Source organism: Monopterus albus, unplaced genomic scaffold (assembly GCF_001952655.1).
Source record: "Monopterus albus unplaced genomic scaffold, M_albus_1.0 scaffold348.1, whole genome shotgun sequence".
Classification (NCBI taxonomy): Eukaryota; Metazoa; Chordata; class Actinopteri; order Synbranchiformes; family Synbranchidae; genus Monopterus; species Monopterus albus.
In genome coordinates, this window is record NW_018128228.1 from 306,510 (window position 1) to 316,226 (window position 9,717).

Below are 9,717 nucleotides of genomic sequence, written 5' to 3' on the forward strand. Positions count from 1 at the left end.
CTGTGTGTGTGTGTCTGCACACAGGAGTGGTCTCCAGAGGCAAATCGCACCATCAGCAGCAAGGAACGAGGTGGACACTCTGAGGAGAACGTGGTCACCCTCACCAACATTGTCTCCTCGGGTGGAGACGATGTCCCACCAAGTCCCATCACCGTGGACACTGGCAGGTAGAAAGACGCCTATGACAGTCTTTATTACCATGCTTCCTTCTAAGACTGGACTCAGCGCCTACTTTTATTATCCACAAAATGTTACATTACCTCTCCAAGTGAAAATCAATGGTTCCAAACAGAGCCATAACATGCACATGAACTGGTCTATTTTAAAAAATGTGTGCTGATTTTTTTTTGTATCATTTCAAAATGGCATGCACAAGTCTACAGTCATCTGACTTTGAGCCACCTGTGTGTTTGTGGCAAAAACGGGGCAGTGTGTAGTTTTAAATTGTTACCTTGTAGTCACCCTGAGGAGTCAACATCCTGTACATAACACTCACTCACCATAATTAGTAGTGAGAAAGCTTGCTGTGTGTGAGTTAGACTTTGTAACTGATGTAGTCACTGGTCACACTTTCCTAGCACCATGTTTCCTCAAAAGCAACAAATGCAAGGGAATTTGTGATGGTACCGCTGTATGTAGTCTACAGTCAAATAAAATGGGGAAGAATAGGTAGAAACAGGAATGGATTTGGGCAGCTGTAGTGACTTTCTTTGCAGCCATTCACAGCTTCCTGCTTGTCTGTTATTCCGTCCGAATGAACCAGTTTCCAAACAGAGTTGTCTGCCTGTGTGAGCTCAAGTGACCACTCAGACATTTCCACGCACTCTGTTCTCCACCGAGCATTTAAGATGACGACAGCCATGGTTGCCAAGAGATGTGTGACGCAGCTGCAGAGTCTCTGGCAGTTTATTTACAACATCTCACTGGGACACATTAAGTTTTAAAGGCTACATGTGATGAACAGTAACCAGGGGAAATGAGTAAAACATTCAAAAGCAGCCAAGAAGCAACAAACCTTGGTTGAGCAAATCTGAGAATGTTGTTCCAGTTTATCATATTTTGTGCTTATAAATTTAGTTTTCGTTGCCTCTTTGCAGTTGTGCCTTACGGTATAAAATGGATACAAACAAAAAGCCACAAAAAATCTAACTATCTTATGACTTCATATCAAAAATAATTTTTTTGAGTCAGTAGTACAACTGTGTTAAACACACAAGGATTTTTACTTCTTAAATCAGAAATGATTACCATTTGCAGGCACATACTGTACAGGAGATAAAGTACAAAGCTAGCCATGGTTTGATTTCAGTCCACAAGGACATGAGGACAAAATCAATATAAATGCATCTTGTATATCAAACATATTGATTCAGAATTGTCAACATTGATAAGGAATGTCAAGTAAATAATTCTTCTATAAAGAAATTTTATATATACTAATGGTTTATTTAAATTAATTTTTCTGTGTGGTTTTCTCTCTCCTCTCAGGGTGAAAGATTATTCTTCAGACTGGTCAGATGAGGAAAGCCCTAAGAAAGTGCTGGCAGTGAACGGTGTAGGGGAGGCGGAGGACAATGAGGAGCAGGTAGAGGCGGGGCGAGTCCAAGCACTCTATGATTACGTGGGCCAGGAGGCCGATGAGCTCAGCTTTAAAGCAGGTATTAACCCTTACTAATGCTTGGAGATGGGTGGCATCACAGGGGGAGTGGTGATTATTATGATAGTTGACAAAAAAGTCAGAGGTGCCCAGCTGTATCAGCGATGATAATGCATTTTAAAATGGCATCTTGCCTGTATGCAAAGTGCATATATATAATCCAATCAAAAGTAATAGGACCGTAACACATCAGAGAGGTGAGAGCTGAGTCTCAGAGGTGTTGGTTCAACACAGTGCTGGTTTTCAAAACTAGTTGGTGTGTGGAGAGCATTGTCATTGGCAGTTTTTAAAGCCTTTTATCTTAGGATATGAAACCCTTTGCTCAGTAGTGACTGAAATGATGATGTGATGAAATTAGGAGACAACATAATGGAAAAAAATATTTGCCTCTTGATCAGATACAATAAAAACTATAGAGAAAATGTAATGAGCCATGGCTATGTGAAAACACTTTCTATGGTAGTAAGATGTTGGTGATCATCTTTTCCTCATCTACAAAGCATTTTGTTTATCACATTTACAGCCCACCAGCCCCTCCAAAAAAAACTTTTCAACTGATTTGCACATTGTAAAACATTTGTTTCATGAGCACACACAGTATGTCAGTCTTAGTAGAGGGGAGTTTACATAGTCTATTTTTCTTTCACCTGTGATGCCTGGTCATAACACACTGACTCAGACATGAGTACTGATGATCACATGCAGTAGGATTGTAATGCGGTGGGGACCACACCCACACAACACACACATCGCATCTTACCTCAGTTTGCATGTCGCTCCCTCTAACCTAATGGGTTTTGTGTTGATTATTCCATCTGACTCGGAAAGAAACTTTGTCATGTGGTTGCCATCAATGTTCACATCAAGAAGTAAGTGGACAAACAACTTGTGAAATTAGAACAAATTTGACTTCTCAACACTTGAGGGAATATTTATCTCCATGTGTAAATTTTTTTACAATATAAAATTGGCTTATTTCTGTGACTTGAAATGGATCATGATTGCAACAGATTCTTATTTAAAGTAGCTAAGAACAGAACAGTACGTTTATACCTCACAGACTGATGTGCAGCTGTGACAGATGCGAAGCACAAGCAGCTTATGTTTCAAATCAGAACATACAATCAGAGGGTTTTGCTTTTATTTTGATGTAATCTGCTTTTCAGTTTCCTCTAATAGTTGAAAAACTCTCACACAGGTATTCGTGTTGGAAATGCAGTCTACCCTGAGTGCTTTTATCTTATCTGCTGGATGTTTTCATGTCTCTCTGAATATCTCACATGCTATTTTGTGGTTCATCTTAACTCGAGGGATTATCATAGGGTAACCTGATTTCAAACTCATCGTTCACTCGCAAGAAGCATTTTACTGTTGTAGTTGGCCAAGGTGGAGCTAGTTTTACCTACTTGATATATTCATGGGCAGGTCAGTTCTGGCAAAGTTTGATACCTAAAGCTTTTGTTTTATTAAAACATGAAAACAAATGTCTTGCACTAAGAATATTTTCTAAAACCATCTAAAGAACAGATTGCATCCTGAAACAAGAAAGTACCGTATGAACCGACTTTCCCTCTTCCTTCCAGGCGACCAGCTGCTGAAGCTGGGAGAGGAGGATGAGCAGGGCTGGTGTAAAGGACAGCTGAGCAGCGGCCAGGTTGGCCTCTACCCTGCCAACTACGTCCAGGTCATCGGTTCTTGATGGCCTGCCATCTTTGATCATCCAGCCAATGGTACGACCACACTTGATGCCAGGATCTATCAAAAGCTTTTACTGCTGCTATGTTGACATGCCGACTGAGGAAGCAGGTAGTTTTTCGTTACTGACTGTAAAACTCATGAGTTTTGTTTTGTTTTTTTTCCTGTTTGAGCTACGTTTTTGAAAGTCAGTGCAAAATTCCATTTGTTATGAAAGGCTGTTTACTCAGCCTGAGATCAACAACGTTGTTTGAAAGAAGCTTGACAGAAAGAGAACTTTCAGGAGGCCTGCCAACATGAACAGACAGCAGACTGTAGAAGAACATGGACAGACGTTCTGCAACATCACCCATCGATTTCTTCCAGGAGTTTGGTTTTCTGCTTGCTGCCAATCATTTTTGATTCCTAGAGTCAGAAAATCCTCATTATAATCAAAGGAAACAAAGCTCCAGTGGAGCTGAGGTGGGATGAGCAGCAAGGAGCAACCACCATGGCTGGCTGGTCATCTGAAGCATCTGTCAGTCAAACATACCCCATAGAATACTTCTTTTTACAGAAATAGTTTGATATTTTGGGAAATCCACACACATTTTATATATAAATATATATCTCGAGAGAGGGAGAGAGGGAGGGAGAGGGAGAGAGAGAGATGCATGAGAAGATTGATACCACTCTCGTATCTCACAGGGTTAAAGAAAACAGCCAGTTATCTTAGCTTAGACTGGGGGAACATCCTGGCGTAGGTAACATCATCTGCCTATTTGAATCTAGTTTGGTTCATCTGTACAAAAACCCTGCTGTCTGAGGAATTACAGCTGTCTGCTGGGTAATGACCTGCTGATCCCAATGGAAACTAATAGATCATGTGGACTTTAAATTTTTTTAACTTGGATTGTGCAGGCAGTATTTGATTTACCCCCCCCCCCACCCCAGCGACTGTTGCTACTTGTTTTTGAAAGATTTTTAGACTAGCATTTTTACTTTATGACTTAGCAATTTCAGCTTTAATTTAGTAATCTTCATTTGAACTAGACTGACTAAAGCAGGGATAGTTTGACTGTTAGATTTGGTTAATCTACAGTAAATGTTGGAAGATGGTTTATTATTTCCTTGTTTTGCTGTGCTAGGATCATATAGCGCATGCAACTCAAACATCTAAAATAAGTGATATATTTTGTCTGGTTTGGGGTTTTCATGTTTATTTGTAGCTTGTATGTGAGCAAGAATCCTCTGCTTTGCTGCTCTGAATGTTGGTTATGATCAATCCAAGTAGATAGCAAATAATAAGCGATAATAGGGAAATTAAAGCTGTTGCACTGCTCCTTTGAGCCTTGGAACATGTACAGTACATAAAGTGGGAAGCAGTAATAAACAAGCCTTCTACAGTTGGAATTTTCAGACTTTTCTTTTATCCTCATTGTTGTCATTCAGTAGTAATCATGTTATTCTGCACGTGACACTATAATCGAGTAGTAAAAGTCCCATTGGAGTTTCTGCTCCGATTCGTGCCACTGACTGGCCTGTTCACCCACTCATCTCCATCCTCATAATCCTAAGTTAAACAACAGTGTTTAACCTTTTAACTGTTTAAATTTTTTTATTTCTCTTCCCAGCTCAGTTGCTGTTTCTCCCCTTCCCCATTTTTTTCATATTCCTTAGTTGCACGTGTTGGTTTATATAATTGTGTAATATGTTTCAAGAGACAACCCTAGTCAAAGGCTACAAAACGATCTAATGTGGAGCTGCTGTGGTTTGATTGCTGCTTACAAACATGACCTATCATCTGTTTTCTGTTGAATTTAGTTTGCCAAATAGTTTACCAGCTACATTCACTAAGATAAAGATATGGACTGTTTCTGCTAATGAAATTTATATTGGCTAAAACAAATACTGAAATGTTAATGATACTTAAGATAAAACACTATTAAAAAAGGATTCAGTTTGAGGCAAAGGTATGAAAATCTGCAGATATTTTTATTAAATTGACAAATTTTATCTGTACAGCATAATCAAATCTCACAATGATAAATTTGTTCCATCTTCATTTAACATGGCATAATCTAGAAAGAAACGACAGCACACTGATGTTTGTTCACATAGAGACTTGCAAAACTGGTTATAACAGGTGTCTTTATTTCCTGTCAAATCACTCTGACCCAACATCTGACTTCAGCAGACACAAGAACATAAAAACCATTTAGAAAAGCTCAAAACATCAAGGTTTTTTTTTCCTCAACTGACGATTGATCAACTTGGCCTTCACGTAGAAGACGTTTTCCTTTTTTCACACAGTCCTTCAAGAACCTGCTCATAAATGATTTGCAATGTTAACTTAGCATCATTAACTTTTGTAAGTGTACAGGAAATAGTGTATGTCACATTATTCAACTTTGTCACGGTGTTCTGTGTTTTTAATCATTCACGGATAATGATGTACAACAAAAAGCTGCAAAACATTTGTTAAACAAAGTTCTTGTTAATTTTACAAACTGAATGAGGCTCATTGTCCAATCAGCTGATGTTGGTGAACAAACTGGGCTGCAGATGTGACGTACATCAAGTTCAAAATTTACCATTCAGTACCTAGAAAAAAGTAAAATTTGTTTTGTTTTTTTTTCTTGGTATAATTAGAGTTTCAAGCCATTTGCCTGCAAAACAGTAATACATTTAGGGCTCTGTATAATACTGAGCAAAGAATTTTTTTAAACCTGGTTTTGCCAATTGATTCATGGGATTGTGTTTTTCATATCAGCATTAAGCCAAACACCCTTTGTAATGTCTGTTTTTGTTAGTTCCCCCCCCCCCATACCTGCTTGTGTTAAATGGGACATCTGTGTTAAGAGAACAAACTCGTACCCTGACAGTTTTTGGTGTTTATAGAAAGTCTGCAGCTGCATTTGGGGTGACCCAGTTGAGTTTTTGCTGCCATAGATGATATGGTTGTGAAAATGGATGTGTACATCTCATATTAGTCAGCTCAAGGTTTGAGCAACAGTCATACTAACGCATCAGGCAATTAGAATTTACCTGAATAAGATATTCAGTCATATGCAAATTCAATCCAGACACCACATCATCATCATCACCACAACTGGACAGGCCCCGCTCAATGCCTCAGACTTCAGTCAAGACCACCTACAGCTGCTTAACTTATTCACCCACTTGAGGGTGATGGACCAAACTGTGTGGTGCTGGGCGGTCGGAGCCAGGAGATGATTAGCTTAGCTAGCACAGAGACAGGAAATGGGTTAAGTCCTACTTGGGCTTAAAATATACACCTACCAACATCGCTAAAGCTCAGTAACTAATGTCTTCTTTGTTTAATCTATACAAAAACAAATGTAGAAATTACAATTTGGTATGTCCTGGGCAGGGTTTAGAACTCTTTAAACATGGGGTGGAGGCACAGTTTTAAGGTGTGTAAAATGGGTAAAAATATGTCGAGTCAAATTTAAAGCCCTGGTTTGTGGGAATAATAAACTGTACACTATCAACAGTTACATCGTTCACTCTGTACTAAATGAATCCCATCAAATGAATGCTCTAATAAAATATTCATATATCAAATAATATCAATAAATAGCTGCTATTTGCAACACCAAATATCCTACAGGCATACACAGATTATGAGATGATGGGGCCCTGGACACAGACATAAAACATAAGACCACCGGACTGGAGGAGAAACAAAATAAAACCTGCAGAGAGAATGAGGCCCGAGGGAAAGCATCTTGTGTGATAGCAGCTCAGTGCAGGCTTGACAGTGTAGTCTGACCTCCAGCATGCGATTTATACATGAACGATCAGACCTCTGGAGGTCGAAAACAAAGCAAACCAGGGAAAATGGAGCTTCCCCATGTTGTGAGACAGGTTGTTCATTAAAGGCAACAGGGACTAAATAGGTCGTGGTAAAAGTATTACAATTCCAATCTAAAGGTAGAACTAATCTTTTGGTCTCCAGTGCTGTAATCTGAACCTTCACACCTCACAACACCCAGCTGTGCTCCACCGTCTGTCCTGCTGTGGATTTCACTGAATCACCTCTGTGGGTAAGTTTAGCATGGTTGACCAAAGAAAACATTCAAACGTGCACAAAAGAAAGTTGAATCTCAACTGAAATTAGACTTGGTCCTTAACAATAAATTAGGCATAAAAATTGAATGCGAAAATGATTTAAGATTTCATTAGCATTTAATCAAAGGTTTTAAATAAAAGAAAAGTACACGATGTTCCTGATAAGGGAGACCAGCTTGACCTTCATTTTTAGTCAGTGGGGGTTTTCAGTAACAGGCAGAGTGGGCCTGAACTGGTCCAGATGTAGACAGCTGTAGCTGGTGAGCTGGACGGGATTCTGGATATGACTTTATGGTTGATGAGAAAAATGTTTCAAAGCAACAGGAACAGCTCAGATTTCAAAGTTTGCCTCAAGATTTCAGGTTGCTCCTTGTGCGATTCAGGTAGCCTCAGTCACTTACAGTAGAAAAAAAAACTATTTCCTGTTGCTCTACATACTCCAGTCTCGATTAAATATCATGCGAAGCATCAGGACTTGATGAGTGGAAAGCATGCCTAACCTCAGAAGCAGCCCTCAGTCACAGTCATGAACAGCGCTTGTTTAGAAACTTAAAAGAAGCCGGCCCCAAGCAACATCCTCGGGAGAAATAGATTTGTTGGAGGGGAAAAACACAATCATCAAGGGAAAACACTCCAATCAGACAATTAGAGCTTCTTGAAGTTTGGAGATGCCCAAATGGAGATAAAAAGTTTTTGTGAGCTGGGGACTGTTGTGCATTTGACACTAATATTCAGCAGCAGCAGCCAAACAGTTTTAAACAGAGGAAGAGGTCCCGATGTGCACACTGGTGTTGGCACTGTGCACCTTGGTTATAGACTGGGCATCTGAGAGAGGAAGAGTACGAAGAGGATGGAGATCCGGGAAGATGCAAGTCTTCCGAAGCGTCACCGTCCTTGTTCTCTACCGGTCCTTTAGTTCTCTTGTCACTTGCTTGGTGATCCGACCACACAGCAGCCCCACCAGGAAGAGGACGCAGACACTCAGCGCGATCACAAATAGGATGTAGTTCTTGGAGGGTGATGTCATCACCTGCACTGCCAGGTCTGAGAAGCCGTCTGCCGGCGCCACCTACAGGACGGAGGGAACAGTTAAACACCCTAGTAAAGTAAAACGCCTGAGGGCACTTGTAGCTGTTGTCAGTGTCAATGTTTCTAAAAAGCCCACAGGGCATCCCATAAAACAACAGCTAAACAGAGCACTGTGTACCACTGGGACAGTCGGCTTCAGTGCAGATCAAGTGTTCACACCAACTCATCTGTTCCCGTTTGTGGTTTTAACTGGACTGGAACATCATTGTGATATCTACAGACAGCGTTAGCTGCTGTACCCGACAGATAGGGACAGACAAAGAATCTCCATGCTGTTCATTCGACTGCAGTGGCTTTGCTACTTCATTACCAAACAAATCGATCTGTGAGCAGAATTGTTTCTCGGTCAGTGCCGCTCACAAGTGAAACTGTACACAACTGGACAGTCAGAGGCGTCCATCTACCTGGAGTCACAAAGGAGCCATAAACTGCAGCATGTCAGAGGTGACAACATGATGGGGATGGGACTCAGGGCAGCTATTACCTGTCCCTTTGTCTAAAAGTAACCTTTCTGTGCAAATTGTAAAACTCAATTTTCATGATGTAGACATTTTATACATTGTGTAAAAATGAAAAGGCAACTTAAATGATTTAATTCTATTTATTGTCTAGTCCTACTGGTAATTCTCTCTTATAAATGTGACATGATATTTATTAGAAAGCAGCAAACATTGACAGGGCCCCATTAAAACAGGTAGCTAGTTTGGGCAGATGTTCACATGCCTCAACATGTTGTCAGACTGTCACACTTTATAATCCACACAGTAACAGTTTACATTCCTTAGCTTACTGTGTTAAAGAGAGTGATGATGAGCTACACACATAAAGCTCTTATTGACATCCAGGTAACTTGTGTCATTGGAGGTCAGATGAAACAACCACAAAGTCGATCATCAACTTCCGGCCTAGGGTGTCCTGTGCCACGTGCACTGATGGACACCCTTATGCTTGAACATGGTGTTTGTTATGGACAAACTGTGACTAGCACAGAAGTCCAATAACAGAACACCACTCGGGTTCAGATAGGGGGGGCTGTTCCTCCCAATCACGCCCCTCCAGGTGTCACTGTCGCTGCCCACATGAGCGTTGAAGTCCCCCAGTAGAACAACAGAGTCCCCAGTCGGGGCATTTTCCAGCACCCTTCCCAGGGAATCCAAGAAGGCCGGGTACTCTGCACTGCCATTCGGCCCATAGGCACAAAC

General features: G+C 40.7%; 2 protein-coding genes across 4 annotated transcripts in view; one reads left to right on the forward strand and one right to left on the reverse strand.

Moving 5' to 3' along the window:
• pacsin3 (protein kinase C and casein kinase substrate in neurons 3) overlaps window positions 1-4,744 on the forward strand; it is a 28,196-nt gene extending 23,452 nt beyond the window's left edge. For all 3 annotated transcript variants that reach the window (XM_020625185.1, XM_020625186.1, XM_020625187.1), the window contains 3 exons: window positions 25-167; window positions 1,489-1,658; window positions 3,241-4,744. In XM_020625185.1, the coding sequence (XP_020480841.1) occupies window positions 25-167; window positions 1,489-1,658; window positions 3,241-3,356 (429 nt within the window). In that variant the 3' untranslated portion in view covers window positions 3,357-4,744. The remainder of the gene's footprint in view (window positions 1-24; window positions 168-1,488; window positions 1,659-3,240) is intronic.
• A 719-nt stretch (window positions 4,745-5,463) lies between these two features.
• The window catches only part of glg1a (golgi glycoprotein 1a), a 26,623-nt gene continuing 22,369 nt past the window's right edge, over window positions 5,464-9,717 (reverse strand). Inside the window, exon 27 of the mRNA XM_020625165.1 lies at window positions 5,464-8,495. Coding sequence (XP_020480821.1) covers window positions 8,328-8,495 — 168 coding nt within the window. The 3' untranslated portion in view covers window positions 5,464-8,327. The remainder of the gene's footprint in view (window positions 8,496-9,717) is intronic.